General features: G+C 42.0%; 1 protein-coding gene across 1 annotated transcript in view; it reads right to left on the bottom strand.

Annotated features, from left to right (window-relative positions):
* Nucleotides 1-24,444, bottom strand: part of CDK5RAP2 (CDK5 regulatory subunit associated protein 2) — a 255,327-nt gene that overhangs the window by 61,071 nt on the left and 169,812 nt on the right. Inside the window, exons 22-25 of the mRNA XM_006865676.1 lie at nucleotides 22,205-22,436; nucleotides 17,575-17,697; nucleotides 10,827-11,409; nucleotides 8,430-8,662 (exon numbers count right to left, since the gene is read on the bottom strand). Coding sequence (XP_006865738.1) covers nucleotides 8,430-8,662; nucleotides 10,827-11,409; nucleotides 17,575-17,697; nucleotides 22,205-22,436 — 1,171 coding nt within the window. The remainder of the gene's footprint in view (nucleotides 1-8,429; nucleotides 8,663-10,826; nucleotides 11,410-17,574; nucleotides 17,698-22,204; nucleotides 22,437-24,444) is intronic.

Here is a 24,444-nt window from a genome sequence, read left to right as displayed (position 1 = left end):
TGTGGGTAAAGGTAGAGTCTCCACTGAGTGGTTTCCCACCTGTCTGGACAGGGCTGGTGAAAGGAGTTGGGGATAAGACTCTTGTGGTTCAATAGTGAATAACTGCTATCAGGACTGATTGTGAAGGTTGGAAAGTTGCTGTGTGCTGATGGCTGGGGGGCAGGCTTGTGGGGTGTACCCTTTGGTCGTTTGAATGGTTATATATTCCTAGTTCTTTGGTGTACATCCAAAAAAAAAAAAAAAACACAGAAGGAATGGAAGCAAAAATGCTATTAAATAATGATAATGCATGCATGGAGGGGATTATAATCATTGCAATGAAACGAAATACAATAGGATGAATATAAAGCTGATGTTCTCCCATGTGAACTATCACTCAATTCACAATAAAAACTTTAAAAAAAGTATCTGTCATCTGTTATTCCACTATAAACCTATGTTCCTTCGTATTAATATAACTTTTTAAAGAATTAAGAACTCATGTTGTACAACTGCTTCAAGTACAAAACTACTTTTTGATAAAGCTCACTTAATAATGCAGGAGCAATTCCCCAAGAAGGAACCTCTCCTACATTTCATTTAATTCTATAAAAAGTACTATAGTGAAGTCCTGACTTTCTTCTATCTTTTGTAGAAGAAAAACAAGTTCCATGTTCATGTTCTCTGCTAATTCTGAAAGGCTTCTGACACCAGAATCCACAGGAAACAAGAAGTAAGATCTCCTTGGGCTTGTCAAGGTAAGTAACTAAAAAATAAATCAAGGCGGGCAGTAGGAGGAGGGAGGGAGGCCAGCTGGTGCCAGAGGCATTTTCTCTGAGCCGCCTACGTCCTAGGACCCAGGTTGAGGGATCCTAGGAAGAAAAGAGACAGACGGAAAAAGCCTCAGGCCTGGAAGACACAGCTCTATCTGGAGGACTGAGCAATTCTGCAGCCCACCAATAATATGAAAACTAGCTTATGAGGAGAAAGTCAGAATAAAGTGGAGTTTATACAGCTGGGAATAGCTAAGTGAGCCTATGTTCTGGCCCCCAAAGGTTCTGGGGTATCAAGAAAATCAGTCTGCAATGAGTTTCTGTCCTAGAGACCACATGACAGTCAAAACCTAAGCTATTAGGCCATTTGGGAAAGAAATCAGGGGAAATAGCATGGCCTGGGCCCAGAACATATGTGGAACCCCATGAACCATCTGTTTCTTATGTTTGAAGACAGAAGGACTGAAGTCAAATCCTGGTTCAGTTGTAACTTTGAGCAATATACGTTACTTTGCTAAGGCTAACTTCCCTTACTCGTGAAGCCAGTTGTTCTGAGGATTAAACCAGTTTGTTTGAAAGCCCCCAACTCACAACAAGAACAAATACTAGTGAGAGCTCAGTACACAGGAGCCATGCACCAAGCACTGAGCCATTAGAAGACTAATTTCACAAGTGAAGAAACTGAGGTCATGAGTCAAGTTAGGTTCCCAAAATGTAGACCTTAAAGTGCAGGAACCAGAGAATCAATCAAGGCAGCCCAACTCCAAGACTGCCTGCCTCCTGTTTGCTGTATGTTAAATGGAAATGGGAGGACTAAATCAAATAACATCCATGATGCCAAGTAAAATATATGGGCCCTGGAATGTACTATAAGATAAGCACTGGACTGCTACCCAGTAGTCACTCTTAGAAACCCCATACAGGGTCACTATGAGTCAGAACCAGCTCAACAGCATACAATAACAACAAAGGAAAGAGACCTGTTTTGAAACCCATGCTCTACAACTCACTCAATATACAAGGGAGCTTCAAGAGGTTTATGGGGGGAAAAAATCCCATTATTTTTTAATTCCATTTTTCCATAAACATTTCAAAGCTCTTTCATAAGACCATATGACTTCAAATTTCACTGAACCAGAATCACAATTATAAAAAACTGGGATTCATTAATTCATTCTCCCAAAATATAGGCACGGTCCACTAACATGCTACACATCATGTATAACCCAAGGATACTGCAATGAACAAAACAGACAGCCTCATGAGGCTTACTCTCTAGGAGTGGAGACAAAAATACCAATAAGTACATGTGCAATGTGTAAGATGGTAAAAATAGAATATGGAAAAATAGTGCAGGATAAGGGTAAAGAGAATGCCAGTGATAAGGCAGGGTGGCTTGCTGCTTTATATAACTGTCAAAGAAAGGATCATCAACAGGATGACATTTGAGAAAAGACCTGAAGGAATAAGAAGAAGAGTGCAAATGCCCTAATGACCATGCTTGAGCAAGGTCAAGACACCACAAGTCTCATGCAGAGATGATGCAGGGAGAGTGGGTGGAGAGGTAGGACAGGTAGGAGATGAGGTCAGAGAGCTGGCAGGAACCTAAAGGTAGAAAGCTTTGAAGGCCTTTAGAAGGACTTAGGCTTCCACCCTGAGTAAAAAGGAAAGCCTTTATTTTGAGTAGAGAAGGTACATAACCTGACCTACATTTTAATCAGATCATTCTGACTACTGTGTAAAGTGGACTGCAATGAAAGCTGGGTGCAAGCATGGAGGCCAGTTAGGAGGCAACAGCAATAATTAGAGAAGATGATGGTAGTTAATCAGACTAGTTGTAGTCATGAGGTAGTGAAAATATGATCAGATGGGGGTATCTTTTGAAGGTGGAGTTTTAAAGAAAGACATTTCTAGGTGTTGAGAAACACCTTAGTCCTCAAAGTAGCAGCATTGCTCTTGAACACTTTAAAGAGGTCTTTTGCAGATTTGCCTAATGCAACACATTGTTTGATTTCCTGACTGCTGCTTCCATTTGTGTTGACTGGGGATACAAGCAAAATGAAGTTTTTGGTAACCTCAATCTTTTCTCCATTTATAATGGTGTTGTTTATTGGTCCAGTGGTGAGGATTTTTTATTTCTTTACAGTGAGGTACAATCTATGCTCACGGCTGTGGTCTTTGATCTTCAACAGTAGGTATTCCAATCTTCTTCATTTCCAGAAAGCAAGGTTGTATCATCTGCATATCAAAGTTGTTAATAAGTCTTCCTCTAATCCTGATGCCATGTTTTTTTTTTCATACAACCCAGGATTCTCAGATTATTTTTTTCAGCACACAGATTGAATAAGTATAGTGATAGGGTACAACCCTAGTGTACACTTTTCCTGAGTTTAACCCATTCCGTATCCCCTTGTTTATCCCTTTGTTCTGTTCTAACAACTGCCTCTTGGTCTATGTACAGGTTCCTCATGGTAACAATTAAGTGTTCTGGAATACCCATTCTTTGCAATGTTATTCATAATTTGTTATGATCCACACGGTCAAAAGCCTTTGAATAGTCAATAAAGTACAAGTAAACATCGTTCTGGTATTCTGATACTTGCAATGATATTTCTAGTTCCACGTCCTCTTTGCATCCAACTTGAATTTTCTGGCAGTCTCTGTTGCTGCAACCATTTTTGAATTATCTTCAGCAAAATTTTACTTGAATATGACATTAATGATACTGTTCAATGATTTCCACATTCCACTGGATCACCTTTCTTTGGAATGGGCACAAATATGGATCCCCTAAATTTTTTGGTATAGACAAGTGAGCGACTCCAGTTCTGCATCAGTTTGTTGAAAGATTTCAATTTGTACTCTGTCAATTCCTCAAGTCTTGTTTTTCACCAATGCCTTCAGTGCATCTTGAACTTCTTTCATTAATAACACTGGTTCTTGATCATATGCTACCACTTGAAGTGGTTGAACATCAACTAATTTTTTTTTTTTTTATACAGTGACTTTGTGTTTTCCTTTCATCTTCTTTTGAACATCCAATATTTTGCCCAAAGAATCCTTCAATATTGTAACCCAAGGTCTAGATTTTTAATTCAGGCTTGAATTTGTTCCCCCTATAGACAATTCTTGAATCCTCCTGTGGCGCTATAGGAGAAAGCGCTCGACCACAAGGTTGGTTTGAACCAGAAGATAAGCAGTTCAAACTCACCAGCTGCTCCTTGGAAGTCCTAATATATGGTCACTATGAGTTGGAACTAACTCAATAGCACTTAACAACAACAACAGCTGAACACTGAGCCACGGTGATGAATTCATTTCCATGCCTGAATTGTGTTTAAGAGCCACAATATCAGGGGTTCCACAATTCGAGTTCAAGAGGGGAGCACTTGCCTAAAGACAAAGTTCAGAAGGGTGAGGAAGCAAGAGAAATGGAAACACAAGGGAGGAAATGGGATCAAAGACATTTCAATGCGAGGATTGTAATCAATAAAATGAAACAAAACATACATGAACAGTTTAATGGAAAACTGATAAATTCTGTAAACCTTCACCCAATTCATAATAAAAAGAAAAAAAGAGTAAATATCACTCCTCCCCTCCCAAAAAAATAATAAAAGCTCAATTTCAATGGATTTAAGAGAGAAAGAAAGGCTAAACTGTAATAATAATGAAAGGATGAAGTAATAATTTCATAGAGGTAATTTAAAAGGAGAAAAGTTTTAACTTCAGAACCATGCTTTCCATATTCAAAAAATTAAACTGAAGATAAGAGGAATGCTAGAATTGAATATAAACTATAAAAATGAATATAAGTATATTTCAAATAGCATGACAACATTATGGGAGGGAAAAAAAAAAAAGAACTAACCAAGTAATTTTTAAATTCAGCACCACACTATATGCTTAGCCAAAAAATGAAAAGAACTATAAACAAATCTTGAACTCTTCTGGTAGGCTTGTTTATCACAATGGTAAATGTGTGAAATAATTATGGACCTATTCAAGTGTATTACGGAATTAGGCAAATGAGTAGATAGACTGATACTGTAAAAGCCAAGGGTCTCACTACAGATACAGACTAGAGAAAGGAAGCAAAAACCCAGTAGTGAAGGAAAAATTTGGAAACTGACAGGGTTGAGGTTTGCACAACATAATGAACATAATTGTTGCTGTTGTTGTCGAATTGATTCCAACTCATAGAGACCCTCCGCACAACAGAACACACCATCAGGTCCTATGCCACCCTCACAATTAGTGCCACTGAAATGTACATGTAAACACTGTTGAAATTGCTAATGTTCTGTTAAATACATAGATATAGATATTTATCACAATTTGAAACAGAAGAACCCTGGGGATTTGGATCGGACATGGACCAGTGTAAAGTGCTATTTAAAAAAATAAACTTATATACATAGAGAGAAACCTGTGAAAGCCAGAATTTGCCAGTGTTTTTCTGGGTCTTGCATGTTTTCCACCTTTGACAGAGTTCAGTCTTCTCACTTTTCTATTGCTCTCTGTTGTTGCTGTTAAGTGCTGTAGAGTGGGTTCTGACGCATAGTGAACCTGGATAGGGTTTCCAAGGAGCAGCTGGTAGGTTTGAACTGCCAACCTTGTAGTTAGTCTAGTGCTTATCCTACAGTGCCACACCAAGTACTCCTTGCTCTCTATTAGTGGAAAATGATTGAGTTTCCCTTCTGACAGGTTCCCACCTTACAAAGGTTGTAACTTTTGCAGGTTTCACTGTACATACTACTTATGTCTGCTAAATAGCCTAGCAGCAACGACACCCTAATAGCAATGAACATACCTAGCACCAAATCTCGGTTTTTGAGTACCATTCTCAACAAAGGAACCAGGGCAATTTGGAGAAATGGCTGATTCAGGATCAGGACATCCTGAGCCATCTCTTAGTGCCAGAAAGTAAGGAAGTGCTCAAAAATAGATGGAGACATGGCAAATATAGGACAGCCTGAGCATCAATGTGAATGAAAGTAATGGGCAATAGCCTACTGACAAAAATAAAAATCTAGGAGGGGACTTCAAAAACTTTGTGGAAAAATTCCATTCTTTAATTCCATTTTCCACACATTTTTGAAGCCCCCTCATATAAGTCCATACTGATAATTTATAAATAAACAAAAAGTAAATATATAAATAGATGGGGGAAAAGGAAACACTAGTCCTGAAAAAGGAATGATGGTGATAGGGAAAAAAAAAAAAATCACCAAAGCGCCATCATTACTGTAAACTCTGGCAATGATGGTGAAACTCACAGGTAAAAGTTGCAAGAGAAACAGGATATATACAGAGGTGCAAAGTGACCCCCACTAATTAATTACTTATTACAAAGAAAATATAGTAGTTTACAGTGGAGAAACCTGACAGACATCACCTAACCAAAAGATCAACGTTAATATCAACAACAAAAAATGGGACAAACTGCTATCATGTGCCTCTTTAACATGATACAATGAGAACACAGCATCACTTAATGCAGTATGCTTGCCAAAACTATGTAATCTAAACCTAATTATGTAGGAACAAAAGATAAATTGAGGGACTGGCCTGATCTCTTTAAAAATATTAACGTCATGAAATACAAAGAAAGGGTAAGGTACGGTTCTAGATTAAAGGAGACCAGTGACCAAGCCAAATATAGTGAAGAAATGGGGCAGTGAGAAGGGCACCAAGAAAGTTTTGGCTTGGCCAGAGTAAACTGAGATGCAGACAGTCATAATAGCGATAGTTAAATTGGAGCTTCTTCCCTAACTACCCTTCATAGTCAATTACTACCCCATAGTCAATCTCTATTTTTAGAGATTAATTATTTTTCATTTTAGTTGGTGGCTAATCCCCACTTTAAGGACTATCCTACCTAGAAAGGTAAAAAACAGCTACACACTTCTTGTGACGACCACTGATAGATAACCACCACTAGGTTAAATCTAACAGTGTTCATAGAGACAACGTGTTTGGAACAGTCAGCACAACTTGAGTTAAAACAAAACAACAAAGAAGTTTCTGAAATTCCTTGGGCTCCTATTCTATGCCTAAGATCCCTTTAAATCCTCTCTCCCTTTCCCTTGGGGAGGCAGATCTGGGAGATTCTTGTTCCCCTGTCGTCCTGTACGTGGATATATAATAAATGTTTTGCTTTTTGTTCTCAGCCCTGCTCCAATTATTGGCTATATTGACAGTTTGTTGTTGTTATTATTGTTAAGTGCCATTTAGTCAGTTCTGACTCATAGCAACCCTGTATAGGGTTTCAACCACCAACCCTGTTGTCCAAACCAACCTTTATACCACTGTACCACACCAGGAGTGGTTATAATGGAGGGACTGGATCCTGGATCCTATCTGAAATAACACTGCCAAAAGGGACACTATGCAAGGAATTGGAGTCATTTGAATATAAATTGCATATTGTTACTGTTTGGTGCCATCAAGTCGGTTCGGACTCATGGTGGCCCTACCTCAACAATAAGAAACACTGCCTTGTCCTGTGCCATCCTCATAATTGTTATACTTGAGTCCATTGCTGTTGCCACTGTGTCAATCCATCTCATTAGTTGCCTTCCTCTTTTTCACTGACCAAGCATGATCAAATAGAGTATTACATAATACATACTATTTACAGCACGGTAACTCCATACAATGAGCACTAGACTGTAAACAACAAGGCCAGTGGTTCAAGATCACCAGCTGCTCCATGGAAGAAAGAGGAGGCTTTCTGCTCCCACAAAGATTTAAAGCCTTGAAAATGCTATACAGAGCCTCTATGAGCAAAATGAAGTCAATGCCATTTAACAACAGTTAACAGAGAAAAGGGGGATGACCCCCAGCAAGACGGATTGACACAGTGCAGCAACAATGGGCTCAACCATGACAATAGTTGTACAGATTTTGCAGGATCAAGTGGTGTTTTGTTCTGTTGTGCGTAGGGTTGCTAAGAGTTAGCACCTCACTAAAACAACCATTTCCTAATTTTGATCATTGTACTGTGTCATGTAAGAAATGGCTTTGTTGTGTATCTACTACTTTAATTGGGTTTAGAAGGATACTAACTGTGTGTGTGTGAGAGAGAGAGAGAGGGAGAAAGAAAGAGAATGGTAACATAAATGCTGCAAAATAGTAACAATGAATGGAGCTGAGTAAAGTACATGGAATTCTTTGTTTTAGTCTGCAAAAGTTGCAAATCTTTTAAGAATCTTTTTAAAAAATAACATGTATAAGGATGCTTCAAAAAGTTAGTGGAATCATTGAATTAAAAGATAACGGAACTTTGCCATGAACTTTTGAAGCCCTCTTGTATTAATGTAACTGGCATACAGCAGATGTTCAGCAAATGCTTTCTTTCATATTTTCTCTCAAAGTAGGCATCATGGGTCACCTCTGGCCCTTGAATACATTTTTAACAAATAAAAGTTTCTGTTTTAACTTGATTTTTCATACTCTCAAAAATCACATTTCCTAAACTGACTCCTCGGATTAGAAGAGCACAGACTACAAACCATGTGGAATGAGCCACTGGAAGGAAGCTACAGTAGTTGGTTCTGCCATCACCTTGTGAGGGGAAAAAAATCAGGAGTCAGTGCCTCCTCTACTCCACCAAGAAGTCCTGGATCAATTAACTCATGTGACTTAGAACTCACAACACCTTGTCCCACTTACCACTGAGAAACAACAGTTCCAATTTCTCCAGCAGTTCAGCACATTGATTCAGCTGCTCCTGGAAACCTTCAGCCAAATAGCAGTCCACGTCGCTGGCCTGGAGCAACTCCTTGAACGTCTTCATCACGGTGTTCATATGTTGACGATAAATGACGCAGATGCCATGGCTGTCCTTAATCTGCTGTCGTTGAAGGGAGAGCTCCCTGGCTTGGGACTGAACTAATGAATCGTATCTGATAAAAAGGGGCAAAGGAAAATAGTTGTACCATTTCAGAATTGAATTTTTGTGACCTTAATACTAATTGGAAAAATGACAGAGCACAATTTTTTAAAGCCTGCAGCTGTACAAGTATATATACTTTTAAAGAAATATTGAAACTGTACAAGGTCACTCTCTTTTTTAATCTCAAAATAGCCAACAAATGCTGGAATAAAGGTTCTTCTACAATATTTTTAACCTTATAAAGCCCCCAATTAAAACACAGATTGGCAAGAACTCAGGAGAAAGATTTGTTTTCATACATTCTTCAAAAGCACTATTCTAAATTGTAGAAACATGAGTCCCAAAGGTCAGGGCCCCACCACAAAGTCTCATGAAGTAGCCAAAAGAATCTGTATGGCAGGAAAACAAGGACATGCATCTCTCTTCTCAACTGAAAGGTCAAGGAATCATCATAACCCTAACTACCATTTACTGAGGGTTAATAACTCACCAAGCACAGAATAATCAAGTGCTTCATGTGTCTGTCGTCTGATTCTCCAGTCTTACAACAAACGCACAGCCTCCCGTTTTGCAGGTGAGGACAATGACTATTAGCGATTACTAACTTAGCTTAGTGGTGACAATTCCAAATGCAAGCATAACTGAGTTCAAAGCCCATATGTGTAGTTGTGGGTTAATGCGCCAGAATGCAAAGCCGTTTGAACTGTGAGGTCGGCAGTTCAAGTTTACCAGCTACTCCTCAGAAACCCTATCCCGGGTCTCTATGGGTTGGAATGGACTCGACAGCACTTCACAACAATAACCACCTCTTCAAGGGCTCCTGGTATGGCACTGTAGGATCAGCACAGGACTGTGAACCACAAGGTTGGCAGCTCACACCCACCAGCTGCTCCTCGAAAACTGGCTCAACGGCACCACCACCACTACCTCCTGACCACCATATGCAGTCTTCTCCTATGTGATTCTACAGCTAATGGCAGACACTGAGAAAAAGCCAGGTTCTATAAACTGTGGTCACAGTACCCTGGATCCAGAGTATGGCTTAGTAAACACATGGACACTTCAGAGCAACATGCTACTCCTTCCCTGAAATGAAGGTCACCCTTGACACCAAGCACGCACATACAAGTCATGTGACACCAGCATTCTAGATGGGGCTGGCTTACTGAAAGAAGAAGAGCCTGGGTACTAGAATGGGATTAACGTGAACTAGAACCATAGCAATGGCTGAGAGTTCTGGTGTTGCACTGTATGCTAAGCAGTGGACTGCTAACTGAAAGTGAGAAGTCCAAGCCCACCAGTCATCCTCAAAAAGCCTGTGCTGGGTCTCTATGAATTGGAAATGACTGAATGGCACTTAACAACAGCAACAACAAAGGCTGCGAATGATCTCCGACAAGTCACAGCAACTTCTCTCAGACTCCATTTCCTTACTTACAAAAACACCGCCTTCTCCAGGTGATTTTGATGATTACATGAGAAAAGTGCCTAGTTAGGGGTCTGACAAAAAGACAGTCAATAAATATAAGCTTCCTTCAATTTCTCTGCTGAGGGTGTCTTGAAAAATTCACTCTGACTCCTGACAATTCCGAACGATGTGTTTGTCTCAAATTAGTGACGAATGAAGGTCGACTTTACAAATGATCCCAATTTTGTCATATCTCATGGAACAAAACTGTACATATCTATGCCCATAAAACATATCTTCATGACCTAAGAATTCTCTTTCAACACAGGCTTATTTCTCTAAGATGACCTTAAAGGGTAAAGATATGGAAAATATTTATATGCCTCCCCACTCTGCCTAGACACATCAGTTTCAGTCTTAAAGCACAACAAAAACCAATGATGGAGGTTTGGAGTAAACACTCCAAATCAGCAAATACACGGCAACTCACCGGTAACTAGTATAAAACCTTTACCCTTAGTCCCCAAACTCAAAAGGGCAAGATCTAATCAGCCAATTTTACAGAACACAAGACTAAAACCTGACACTCATGTGCATAGGCGCTGTTCTTTGTGTCCTCACATTATGTCTCTCCTCCACTCCACCATCCAGCCTTCTCCTATACACACCCATCCTCATCACAGAGCAGCATTCATTCTCTTCTAGCACACAGGCTCCACCCTAGTGGAAGTAGAGGGGAACTGCAGGCTTAAACAATGGGCTGTACCTTGAGGGTGAAAGATCTCTAAACTTATTCTGAAGATTATGGATTTCACTGAATAGTTCCATGTTCAAATTCTGCTCTTTCTGTAGCTCATACTCCTGTTCCACCAGATGCTGCTTGAGGTTCTCCAGCATCCCCCCATTAGTCATTTCTGGGGTCAGGGGACGGAGGATTTTCATGTGTTTTACATAGCGAACTTGATGTAAACTAGAGAAGGTCATTTCTTCATCATCATTACTGCCCTTGGGCTTGCTCGAGCCTTCCTGAGCTCCTTCTGTCCCACACAAAACTGTGATAATGGCCTCACTGCACTGGGAGTGTTTCCCGGACTGAAGCTGAAATAAAAAATTCTGGTAGCCCTTGAGCTCAGCTTCTAAATCACGAACTTTCTGTTTTAAGTATTCTGTATTAATTGCAGTATCAGTGTTGTCAGACTGATCAGTCTCAATCACGCTGACTTTAACAGAAAGCGGGCTCTTAGAACTCAAGTAAGTAGCTACTGAAGTTGTGCCCAAAAAATCTTCAGAAGGATTCTCCTTGCAGGCTGGCAAGATGGCAAGGTCATCAGGCTGGTAAATTTCAGAATCTGAAAATCAAATACATGTATGTCAGTTATTTCCTGTGCTGAAATCCAGCCCCTCTCTCTTTCTCACAACCAAGTGGCATTTCTATCCAGACTCCCTGCCTCTAGTCTTTCTTCTTTAATCCATCCTCTTCCTCAGAGTAACAATGTGTGGTATAGTTAATTATCTAATCTCATTTCTAGTCACAGTCTGTAACTCCCACCCAACAACATTTTGCCCTACTAGGTTTTTCAGGAATGGACAACAGCCAACCCCACTGATGAGTCACTCCCTAAACACTGCCAAGGAGCTGTAGAGCTCGTGGAGGCCGAACAATGGACAATATCATTAATCACCTCCTAATATCCAGGACTCAATGTCATGATGGTGGTGGTGTGCTGTGGACATAGCCACCTGGTGTGGTGCTGTGGGTTAGTTAATGCAAAGCTGTTTGAAGTGCAAGGTCGGCGGTTCAAGCTCACCACCAGCTGTTCCTTGGAAACCCTATACAGGGTCGCTTTGGGTCAGAATCGACTTGACGGCACTTGACAACAACAACAATATACTATGGGGAGCCCTGGTAGCATAGTGGGTTACTAACCCACTATGCTAACTGCAAGTTCAGCAGTTCAAATTTAACAGTCACTGTGAGGGAAAATGATAAGGCTTTCTGCTCCTGTAAAGATTTACAGCCTCAGAAACCCTGTACAGGTTTGCTATGAGCCGAAGGCACATGTGCAGCAAACAAATATGGAAAAGAGAAGGTGGGAGAAGATACTGATAGGATAACATGATTCAGCTGTGAATGTTTGCCGAGTTCATTTTTACTATAAAAACTTGAAAGTCTAGCACGGGTTTAAAATGAGCCATCTCAGAAGCAGGAGGGGTGATCTTACGATAGTAAGATCTTCATCAAAGAAGAGCCAGGAGTGGGACACATCCTTTAGACCCCGAGACCCCTACACACTGAACCTCCTTGACTCAGAGACAGAAAGCTGTGGCACCAGAAGGAGCAGAGGAGCAGCAGAACAAAGGAGCCAGAGCACAAGGCACAACAGTGGGCGTGCCCGACCATGATGCAAGTCAAGCTGAGGGACTTTGGGCAGGAAGCTTGCTCATACTGTGACACTAAAGTGGGGGTGCCAGATTTGCTAACCCATGGAACTAAAGCTGAGTGCCTTCAGACTGAGGCTCATTGTGAAGTGGTATGTCCTGTGGGCATTTATCAGTAGCTGACTGGAACAACTGTGCCCTGAACATTTCTGACCCTGAGTTGTAACTTGTGAACTTCCCTACTAAAACCCACAACAATGAGTATGCGGTCAAACTTCTGTGTGGCCACTGCAGTGGATTACCGGCCCCAGTTGAATAGAGACTGTGGAGGGATGGTTGATGTGTTATTTTTTACACTATTCTAAAACTGAATTTAACCATGAAACTGATCAGTCACTGCCTGTCTTGAGGATCAAATGCAAACTTCCCAGCAGAACACCTGAAATCTTCCATGATCTAGTTCCACGTAACCTTCCCAGGAACACTTGGTAGCACTGATGGAGAGTCTCAACTAACCCAGCAACAACTCGCTGCACAAACTATAGAGCAGCTTCATGCTTCCACCCTGTTGGATGTGCTGCTCCCCTGGACCTGTAATACCCTTGGTCCTTTTCTCTACTTGAAACTCCTACTCATCCTTTAATTCCCACATTCAATTTTATTTCCTCTGCCAGGGCATCTCCAAACTATGCTAAACAGCCCTTCCCCTCTGTGCGTCCACAGACTTTACACATAGTATCCATGACAAACATACTGTGTCTTGGGTGCTAACACACCAACTACACTAACAGTTACTTAGACAACAGTTATGTGACTGCCCCTCTCCCTCGCTAGACTAAAAGTTCTTCTCATCAATGACTTCCTTTTCATCTCTGTATCCTCAGTGCTAGTGCAGTTCCCAATCCAGATCAAAAGTCAGGGAAGGTCTCAAATACTGGGGGAATGAGTGCAGTAAGCCTTCCAAACCCCAAAACCAACTCACAGAGACCAAATAAGACAGAACGGAACTGCTCCACAAGGTTTGCAAGACTGCAAGTGTTGATGGGAGCAGGCAGTCTCGTCTTTCTCCCAGGGAGTGGCTAGTGGGTTTGAACTGCATAACCCACTATGCCATGAGGGATCCTTTTAGTAAACTTATTGTTGTTAGGTGCCATTGAATCGGTTCCGACTCAACGTGACCTTATGCGCAACAGAATGAAACAATGCCCAGTCGTGCACCAATCTCACAATTGTTGCTATGCTTGAGCCCATTGCTGCTGCCACTGTGGCAATTCATCTCATTGGGGGTCTTCCTCTTTTATTGATGACGCTCCACTTTAACAAGCATGATGCTGTTCTCCAGGGACTGGTCCCTCTTTATAATACATCCAAATCCAAAGCATGAGAGACAAAGTCTGGCCATCCTGGCTTCTAAGGAACATTCTGGCTTCTTCCAACACAGATTTGTGTGTTCTTCTGGAAGTCATGGTACTTTTAATATTCTCCTTCAACATAATAACTCAAATTCATCAATACAGTAACCTTGTTGTTGTTGTTAAGTGCTGTCGAGTCGGTTTCAACCCACAGCGACCCTGTATGGGGTTTCTGAGGAGCAGCTGGTGAGCTTGACACACCAAGCTTGTGGTTCAAACAGACCTTGCAGTCCTGAGCATTAACCCACAGCACCACACCAGGACTCATACAGAACAGTAATTCTAAACACCCATAGCAGGTAAGAGTCTTCTCATTTCCATGTCGATCAGTTTCCACAAAATGCTATGATGTCCTTTAAGAAGTTGCTTCACTAACTCATCCATGCAAGGAAACAGGTCCTTAGAGCTAGTTTCCATCTTCGCAGATGCACTCACGCTTGTCTGAGAGGCAGAGTGGTACAGCAAAAAATACATACACAGCTTTGAGGTCAAGGAGAAACAGAATCACACCCAGTTCTACCACTTAGGCAAGTAATTGTATCTCAGAGTCTCAGTTTCCCCTGTGTGTAAAATGAAGAAAGAAATGTCTAGTCCAGTTGCTATGAGACTTCACAGACACCTGATGCCTGAGTGATTCGATACTAAAGAGGCAGTAGAATATAATAGAAAAATCCATTATTTGAAATCTAACAGACCTGGTTTCAAGTTCTGGCTCTGCCACTTACTAGCTATATGACCGACCTTGGTGGTGGTGGTTTTGTGCCATCAAGTCAGTGCCAACTCACAATGATCCTGTATACGATGTCTGAGGCTGTAATCTTAATGGGAGTAGCTGGTAGATTCAAACTGCTGACCTTGCGATTAGCGTTCCACTCATAACCCACTACGCTACCAAGGCACCTGCATGACCAACCTTGTTGTTGTTCTTAAGTACCATCAAGCTGGCTCCAACTCATAGTGACCCTGTATACAGTTTCCGAGGAGTGGCTAGTGAACTTGAACCGCCGACCTTGCAGATTCAAACTGCAAGGCACATTAACCTGCAGTGCCACACCAAGGCTCCATGCCCAACCTTAAGTAGAACTAACGTTGCTAAGTCTCAATAGCCTCATCTATAAAATGGAGAGAACATCATCCACTGGGAAGGGCTCTGTGTTTTTGTTTCATTTTGCTTTTAGGATTAAACAGAATAATGACTGTGAAGAGAGAACATAGAGCCTATCACACATTAGTGAAGGAGCCCAACTAATTACTAACACCGTTGGCTCCCTACAACTGCTCAAAGAGGAAGGCAAATGCTTGTCACTAGAGGTGAAGGTGGAGCACCTGGGGAAGGGCTGTGAAAGCAATGCTGTGGGATAGAAACATGAAAATCCTGTATCAGGAAACTGTATGACCCAATCTCTGCTTCTGCAACCTGCTCTTCATGGCTTACGTCCAACCATGTCTGTCCACTCACACAATGTTGGTGTTGTTGCTGTTATGTTAAGTGCCATAAGATAAACCTTTCTGTTTTAGAAAGAGTTGCTACAAATATTCCCTTACAGACTGTAGCCAGCTCACGTGGTTAGCCACATGCAATACATATACCTTTCTCATGGAAAATGGAATTGAGAGGAAGTGAAGTTTTTCTATGAACTCTTTTGAAGCCTCCTCATATACTCAGACCTCCACTTTAAACTTGCTCCTTGCAAATGCAACAAACATAAAATTCAGACTTAACGCTCATAATTTTGACTTCAAAATCGTCTGTCAAAAGTCTACAATTGACAGCAATTTGTGATCTGGCAGAAGTAAAGGTATGATTAGTAAGCTCCAATGTCAGCTTACAGCAAGTCTGCTAGTCCAGCATCGGCTATCAGAGGTTTTGCTAGTCTCTGCTCAGTAGTCTTCAGAAAACAACTCAAGAGAGGCCTGAAGGAGTAGCTTACACTTTCCTGTAAATATCAGTGCATGAAGGTTTGTAGAGGGGAGTGTACAGGTGACCCTGGAGATCTACCAAGGTCTCGGCATTTAACTGTGTGTCAGGACTTGGTGTAGGCATTAAGAGTCCATTTAAGCTTCACAATCACCTATGAGGTATAACTACTGTCCCCATTTGACAGAATTGGAAATCAAGGCTTAGAGAAGGTAACTACTTGCCCAAGATTCCGATTGTGTAAGCAGCAGAGCCCTGGTCAAAGCCTGACAACCTGACAACAGGCTGGATGCTTGCCTTCCTGTGTCAAGAGTCCCAGAGCAAAGAGAGAGAATCCTCAACCCTATTGGCAAAGGCCAATAACAGGTGTGGGACCATCCTCATTCGTCAAGTACCTGCACAGTGGCTACTGAAGAAGCAGCAATGAAGATATCACACACAATACCCAGTCTTGCAGTGAGCAGTCACTGAGCAAGTCAATTCAAGATCAATCAGTGTTGAAAGGGAAAACACAGGGCTAATGAGAAATAACTGAGGAATTGGGGAAGGCCTCCTTTGGGAAGTGACATGTAAGCAGAGATCTAAAGAATGAGGCACTAGCTAAGCAACAATGGGAGAGAAGGGGAGATTGAGGCAGAGGCGGTAGCAGGAACAAAGTTCTAGAAGCACATTCAGAGACATGAAAGAAGGCCAGTAATGATGAAGAGGTAAAGGGAAACTGTCAATCAGTCAAGGAACTTTTTAAATCACTAACTCCGTACAAGAAACCAAAAGATGTCCCCAGGAACATTATTTACATTATAAAAAAATGTGCAGTTCTGCAACTTTCCACAATTCAGTTAAAGGATATTTTATGACCTAGTGACTCCATGAAACCCCTGAAGACTCCACAAGCAATGCTCATGTGTCCACTGCATGGAGTGGAAGCCCTGGGAAAGTACAGATGACTGGTCACAGGAACCACAACTTAGACTGCTGTCTGCACAGCCATCCTGTGACAGCTTCAGCATTCCTGAGAACATTTCTTACAGAATGAATTAGGTCCAAGTCAAAGGTGATTCTGCAATGTACGTGAGTATTTTACTAAAAGTGCTATAGAATAAGCACGGAATTGCTAACCACAAGGTTGGCAGTTCAAACCCACCAGCTGCTCCTTGGAAACTCTATACAGGGTCACTATGAGTCAGAAAGGTCTCGAAGACAGCCAACCAGGAGCAACAAAAGAAAAGCTGTAAGAATATACTCGTTCTGGTTGAATGGGAACCTGAGTATGTATTATGTCATCCTTTGTGTTTCTATATAAACATACAATGCCCTCTGATTTAGAAAAAAAAAAGAATGCTATTTGCCTGTGACCTCACTCACATCTCTACACCTTTCCATTAATCTACCTGCCAACTCCCCATCTGGGCAGCAGGCTCTCCTCTGGCCACGCCTCCCCAACAACAGCCATGCCGGGCAATGAACTGACTGCTAGGAAGATCTCTCCACCATCTGTGAGATCCCTTCAGAGCAGAGGGTGTCTTTTCAGGACCCAGCCCACTGCCTGGTAGAACAATGTTTGGTAAATGGATTGGTGGGCTCAAAAGATAGCCTACTGTGCCTTGACCCATCCATCTATTTACAAAGTGGGAGACCTTGGGCCAGTTATTTTAATAAAGCTCAGCTCCTCGCATGTTAAATAGGGAAAATGAGGACTACCTCAGTGGGCTGTTGTGAGGTTTAGTAATGATTTTTACATAAAGCATCCCAAATTGTGTCTGGAACATAGTAACTATTAGTTCATGTTGGGGCTGAATGCTTACCAGTCTCGTCGCTTGTTTGTTGATCACTGTCCATTTCTTTGTCTCTCCAAATATAGGGTGTGGTTTTAATTCCTTTTTGCTCTCCTGGGCTGCCCTGGTCGGCTGCTCCCACAAGGGGCTGGGCTAGAGATATTCGGAAAGAGAAAGAAAAATAAATAAAACTACAGACTTGAAATTTAGCCAAGCAACTGAGAAGAACACAAAGATACAACAGGGAAAATAAAAACACTGGGGAGGCAAAAGGCAATTTATAAGATAAAATTAATCTATCGAGCTGCCATAACAGGGCATAAAAAGCATAAATATACTACAGCTAGTCTGAAATGGTTTAAGTCCGAGCTCTCAAAAAACCATGAATGAGAAAATGAACTCTCATGCCCACTTTTCCCAAAGGAAAGAGACCCCACGGACTTCTGGACTGGGCAACTGTCGAACTAGCACCTGGCTGAGGCACCCTGGGGTGTCAGCAAGAACTAACAACACTGCTCAGTGAAGCAGCGAGACCCTGGCAAAATGCCAGAGATGCTGCTGGGCTGAGTCACCTTTGCTATAAAACCTTTCCTCTCTGCAGCCCCCAGCACTGTTTCCTTTAAATTATTTGCTCTCTCATGCCCTCTCAACTCTACACCCCAGGAAGACGAGGCGCTCTCAGCGGCAGAGACTGTCTGGCTCATCTCCTTCTCTCCCATACCCAGTACAGGAGGACACAGCAGCTGCTGAATGCATGAATAGATGCCTCAATGAATGGGTGAGTGGAAGGTGAAAAATGAGGGAAGAGCAATGCTGCCAAAGGTCAACTTATCCTAAACCTGATTTGTGGTAAATACCAGAAGGAATCTAAAATTAAATGGAAAATACCTCTGGCTACAGTCATCATAAAATCCATACATGAGATATTGTGACTAGATGATGAAGAAACACAGGTTTTAAAATCAGGCAAGCTAGTTCAATGTAGCCTACTGTGATCATAGCAAAATCACTTATCTCAACAATAAAATGGATATAAGGACTACACCTGCCTCACAGAGATGCTGAGGATCCAATTAGCTCATGTATCTAAAATAACTGGAATATATCAAAGTTCAATAAATAACAGCTACTTGTTTTATTATTATTATTACTATAGGAAGCCCAATGCTCTTATGCAGGCATCTCCTATCCCTGAACCACTCTGGAATCCTCTAGTTTGAGGCAATCTGCCTGATATTCATACCCTTCATTGGCAAAATCCCAAACAACCTCAAGCTCCTCTATGAATATTCACCTCACCCTCTTGCTCAAGTGAGCTAGGCTGTTCCCTGAGGACACTGCTTCTCTTGCAGTCTTCACAACAGTGCAGGTTTCTTTCCCCAGTCCCTGAATGCATGGGCCTGGAAAGCATCTTAGCGCCTAGGGACAGATCGTTCTCTCTGTTCCTTAAACTCCAGCTTTGACACGCATGCCATGAGACAGTACCACTGACGACTCACCTTACTGCATTCGTCTACAGTCCTCGGATTCATTGAAGTCCTTCAGATTTAGCGCCTAACTGCCCTACTGCTCTTTATAATAAATTCCTCAGCATTTTTCTATTCTTGCTATCTCCAAATCCTCCTCCATTCTCTCTCAAACCCATGCCAATCAGGCCCTGCTCATGCCACTGAAGCAACTCCCTTCAAGGTCACCTTGAATGCGTTCCACTTGATAAATCTGGTAGCCAAGCCTTAATCTTCATTTTACTTGTCCTATTAGCCATGTTTCCTACAGTTGATCAGTCCCAGATCACTTTCTTTACTCAACTTCTGGGGCATCATTATCCCGTGGTTCCCCTCCAAGAAGCAGTGGCTGCTTCTTATCAATCTAACCTCTAACTGCTGGGGCACTCCAAGCTCAGTCCCTGTACCTCTTCCCTTCTCTATCTATACTCTCTCCCTAAGTCTCCAATTCTCATATATCTTTAGATACCAACAATATGTTAATATTTCCTAGATTCCTATCTCTAACCCATACCTCTCTCCTCCACTCCAAACACATCTATCCCCAACTGTCTACTTGGCATTGCTGGGAATGTCAGCAAACATCTCAAATAAATCCAAAGCCAGAAACCTAATGTCCCCCCAAGGCTGCCTCTCCTGCAGTCTTTCCCATCTCGATGTATCTCACAACACCGCCCTTCCAACTGTTCACATTAAAAGCAGACTTTTTCTTAAAGGGTCAGATAATAAATATTTTAGGCTTTGCAGACCATTCAACTCTGATTATCTTAGCACAAAAGTTGTGCTAGGACCACATGTAAATGAATGGACCTATGTTCCAGTAAAACATGATTTAAGAGGCCACAAGCTCAACTTGACCTATAGGTCATAATCTGATAACCTCTGCTTTAAAGTCGAAACTGGATCATGCAATTCTCTTTTGCTCTAAACTGACCAACAGTTCCCAATTTTACCTAGAGTAAGAGACAAAGCCATAGAGCATCCTGTGAAGTCCTACATAATCTGCTACCTCCCTGACCTTACTTACAACACTCCGCTCCAATCAGATAGCTGATCTTCTTACTATTGACCTGACTTCCCAAGTTCAAAACAGCATGAGAGCCTTTGCTCCTATTGTTCCCTCTGCCAGGAACACGCCTGTTACGATGGCTAGTTTGTTCACATTTCATGTTCCCTAACTGTGCCCCACTTTTCACCCTTCATACCTACACCCACTGCCATCGAGTCCATTCCGACTCACAGTGATTCTGTAAAGAGTTTCTGAGACTATAAAATTTTTTTAAACTTTGTATTGTGAATTGAGTGAAGGTTTGCAGACTGTATCAGTTTTGCATTCAACAAATCATACACTTTGTTTCATCTTGATTATAATTCCCTCCACATTATAAAAGTTACTCCAGGTCTACCCTGTGGTTCTTATTTCCATTCCACCCTCTTTCCCAACCCTTCTGAACTTTGTCCTTAAGTAAATGTTGCCCTTCTGATCTTGAATGGTTGACCAAGCCACGGTGAGCATACTCACTAATGTGGCTGCTCTCCTATAGACCTATCTACAGCTTGGTTGAAAATTGGGCCACAAGGGTGAGTTCTGTTCCAGACCAGAAAAATTGCCACACAGTCTTGGGTTCCTCCAATATGTTTATAAGCAGTAAGACTATCTTTTTTTTATAATTTTGAGTTTTGTTCCACATTTTCTCCCACTCTGCCTGGGACCTTCTAATATGATCTCTATCAGAGCAGTGGGTAATGGTAGCTGGGCACCATTGAGTTCTGGTCTCAGAGTCATAGTGACTGAGGTTCACATGTTCCATCAGTCTACTGGACTAACTGATTCCATTCAATATTCAACACTCTTCATTCATCTGTACATGGAGAGACCAATAGTTGCACCTTAGATAGCTGCTCATGAACTTTAAAGATCTCAGTCTCTATTTACCAAAGTAGGAGGTAGAACATTGTCTTTGGGGGCTATGTCCTCTGAGACTATGATCCTAAGCCCCCAGGTCCAGCAACATGTTGAGGCTGTAAATCTTTAATGAGGCAGAAAGTCCCATCTTTCTCCCTTGGAGTGGCTGGTGGGTTAGCAGTCCAGTACTAATTCTACAGCATTGCCAGAGCTACTTTCCCCATAGCCATCTCCATTTAAATGTCTCCTCCTCTGGGAGGCTCTGTGACACTATACACATTAGGAAATCCTGCTTCCACTCCACATTACCTATGCCCTTCATTCAGCCTCTTTTTCCTCCAGAGCTCCTCTCACCTCACACTTCCTATGTTTCTCTCTGCACAAGAATACAAACTAGACACAGACTTTGTGTTTACTGCCATATCATCAAGGTCTAGAACACTATTTAACAAACAGACCTGGATCTACACATAAGATATCACTGTTGCTGTTTTGTTTCTGTGTGTTGCTGTCTTTTGCTTACATCAGGGTTCAAAATCTAGATTCAACATAGATACTTTTATGGATTTGTGAATCCTCTGAAAATGACACAAAATGTTACACACTTATATTGTTCTGTGAGAGAGCCCTCTGTTTTCCATGGATTCTCAAAGGACCAGTGGTCTCCAAATCCCTGGACTAGAAAATCATATGAGCCTCTCCCTCCAAGTCTGTGTACTCTGACTAGACACACTCTGATCCACGGCTCTCTATTTTCTTGGCCCCATGAGTAGAGGCAGCAGATTCACGGTGGGTAGGAAGGCAGGTCATTTCTGGAAGAGGACATAAGGTCAGTAGGGTTTGTAATTAGCCCAGAGGAACTCCAACAGGTATTGCCAGAACATTCCAGAGAACTCTACCAAGAGGAGTCAGACATTTTTCTACAGATTAAGGCTTCCATAGACTAAACTAAAGGCCCAGATTCAAGTCATCCCACAACTGTAGCACCTGCACACAATCCAAACTCGAAGGAGCAGTGACCCTCAATAACTGTGAGCACCACAAGGGCCTTTATGCACACTCCAGAATAAAATAAAAACAACAGAATCCTTTTCCTCACTGTGTTCCCTCTGTTCTGCATTTGTCAGGAGTCAGAACTAACAATTGCAGTTCATTAATTTGTAATTCTAAACAACAAAGTTGACATTTTAATCAGTTCTATTGTCCTGTACATCTAGTCCACAGAAAATATATTTTTCTTTGTGCTTACCATTCAGTAGCATTTTGTCCAGCGTTGGCCTCTCCTCCACCATTGCTTCAGCCAGAATTAACTTTTGGTGAAGTTGTTTGTTTCGAGTTTTAAATTCCTTCAGTTCCCCCTGCAGCTCCATGATCTGGTTTTGAAGCTGAGCCATGACCTCCTGGGTGGCAGAGAACCGATAAACACTTCCTAATGACCAGGATGGTTTTACTAAGATTGGCAAGCGGGATTTCTTAGTATCCTGAAAGCAAACACGTACACAGCAATAAATATACATTCCTTTGATTGCAGTTAACTTTAATGCCAACCATATCAAACTGGCTGCCCAGACTACTGGGTCCTATGATGCCATCTATGTTTATCCCGTAGACCACAGAGTTTATATCTTGGCAGGTCCCTTCTCTCATTAACAACTATCAAGCATTCCCTCCTTGGTATTTTCTTGGTCCTAGTCCACTGGATCTCTGGTCAGTCCAGGTGTTCCATATTAGCCATCCAGTCAAGTCAACTCCAATTCATGGTGACCCATGTGTGTCAGAATAAAACTGTGCTCCATAAGGTTTTCAATGGTTGATTTTCTGAAAGTAGATTGGCAGTTCTTTCTCTAGGTAGACATGGACCGCCAAGCTTTCGGTTAACAGTAGTTACTAGCCAGGGACACCCACACAGTATACAGCAATTCTTTTCCAATACAATTGTTCTGGGAAACAATTTTTCTGCTCCCTATCTTACTTTCTACTTACTTCCCACTCATTCCTCAATCTAAGCCAATCTCCCTCATTAGCTACCATGGCTAGTCAACAAGAACCGCCCCTTACAAAAGTCTTCTGGGACAGACCACTCAATCTGCCTATCCTAGACCTCATCATTTGTGATGGACTACAGGCACTTCAAAGCCAACTGAAAACTCACTTCAATCCATTGCCTCTATACCCCCACTCCCAAAGATACACCACTGCAACAGTCTCCATTTTCAGTGAATCACTCCATTACAGTACATTACACCCAGAAATCTGGGAGCATCATTGAGGAATTAAGAGGCAAACAGGAAATAATCTGAGAGTCAGGAAATGAGAAAAATCACAAAAGTCTCTCAAAAAAAATAAGAACCCCTTCTTTTTGCCCAGGAAACATCAAGGCAAGTGGTCGGGTCCCCTCAGTGCAAACCCCCTTCCAAGACTAAGACTCAATGGGAATACATGCTGTGATTGGTGACCACACTCAACACCGATAAGGGGAAGTGAGGGAAAAACAGCAATGAAGCAGTGAACTAAGCCCTACAACATTCAATAGAGTGAACCCGGGTGAAGACCTGGTTGGCCAGCAGTGTGGCAAGACCTGGGGACTCTTGGGCCCAGAGTCAGTAACATAGCCACAGAGGACTAGAGTGGAGAGTGAAGCGTCCAGCTGATAAGAAGAGAGCGCATATGAATAAGAACACCCACACTTGCAGATAATATCCACTTATCCTGGCTTCAGTGACTGGATGATCAGAGCTCAACCAGAAGTAAAAAGAAGAGGGGGAAAAAAAAAAAAGTATTCTCATACAATTTGATGAACTTGACCTACACCTATGGAAGCAGTAGCTCAAATGAGGGAACAAGTCCTTACAGCAAGAATCATTCCCACCCCCTCCACACACAGAGTAGACAGGGATGGGCAACTTGGACATTGGCTACCCAAAATGGGGGGGAGGGGGCTACAAAGGCAAGAAGTGACTGGCTTACAAGCTTTTAAGAGGGAACCTAGATCCAGAGGGCCTGGAGGAAGGTAGAATCTCCAGTGAGTAGCATTCAATCTGACTAGGTGGGGCTGATGCAATGAAATGCAGACGGGTCTCTTGTGATACAATAGTGAATAATTGTTATCAGGACTGACTATGAGGGTTGGAAATGTAAAGGTAGATGTTTTATAGCAAGGAGGGGAGTGATTAACTTTTCAGTCTAGGAGCGGAGGTCCCTGGGACCATCAAGGGAGAAGAGCAGAGAGCAGGACCCTACCCAGAGAAGCAGTGATGCCTGAAATGGAGCCAGAGATGATGACGTGGAGAGATGGAGCAGCTGGAGACTTTAGATCCAGAGAGGGAGAGCAACTGTGTGCTGAAGACCTGGGGTGTACGGTGGAAGGATTGCATGGAGGGGATTGTAACCATGGCAATGAGACGATACACGATAGAATGAATGTAAAACTAATGTTCTCCCATGTAAACTATCACATAATTTACAATAAAACATTTAAGAAGAAAAAAA

The sequence above is a fragment of the Chrysochloris asiatica genome, unplaced genomic scaffold (genome assembly GCF_000296735.1).
Source record: "Chrysochloris asiatica unplaced genomic scaffold, ChrAsi1.0 scaffold00081, whole genome shotgun sequence".
Taxonomy (NCBI): Eukaryota; Metazoa; Chordata; class Mammalia; order Afrosoricida; family Chrysochloridae; genus Chrysochloris; species Chrysochloris asiatica.
The sequence above is the reverse complement of the archived record's forward strand: the minus strand, read 5'-3'. Positions and strand labels throughout refer to the sequence as shown.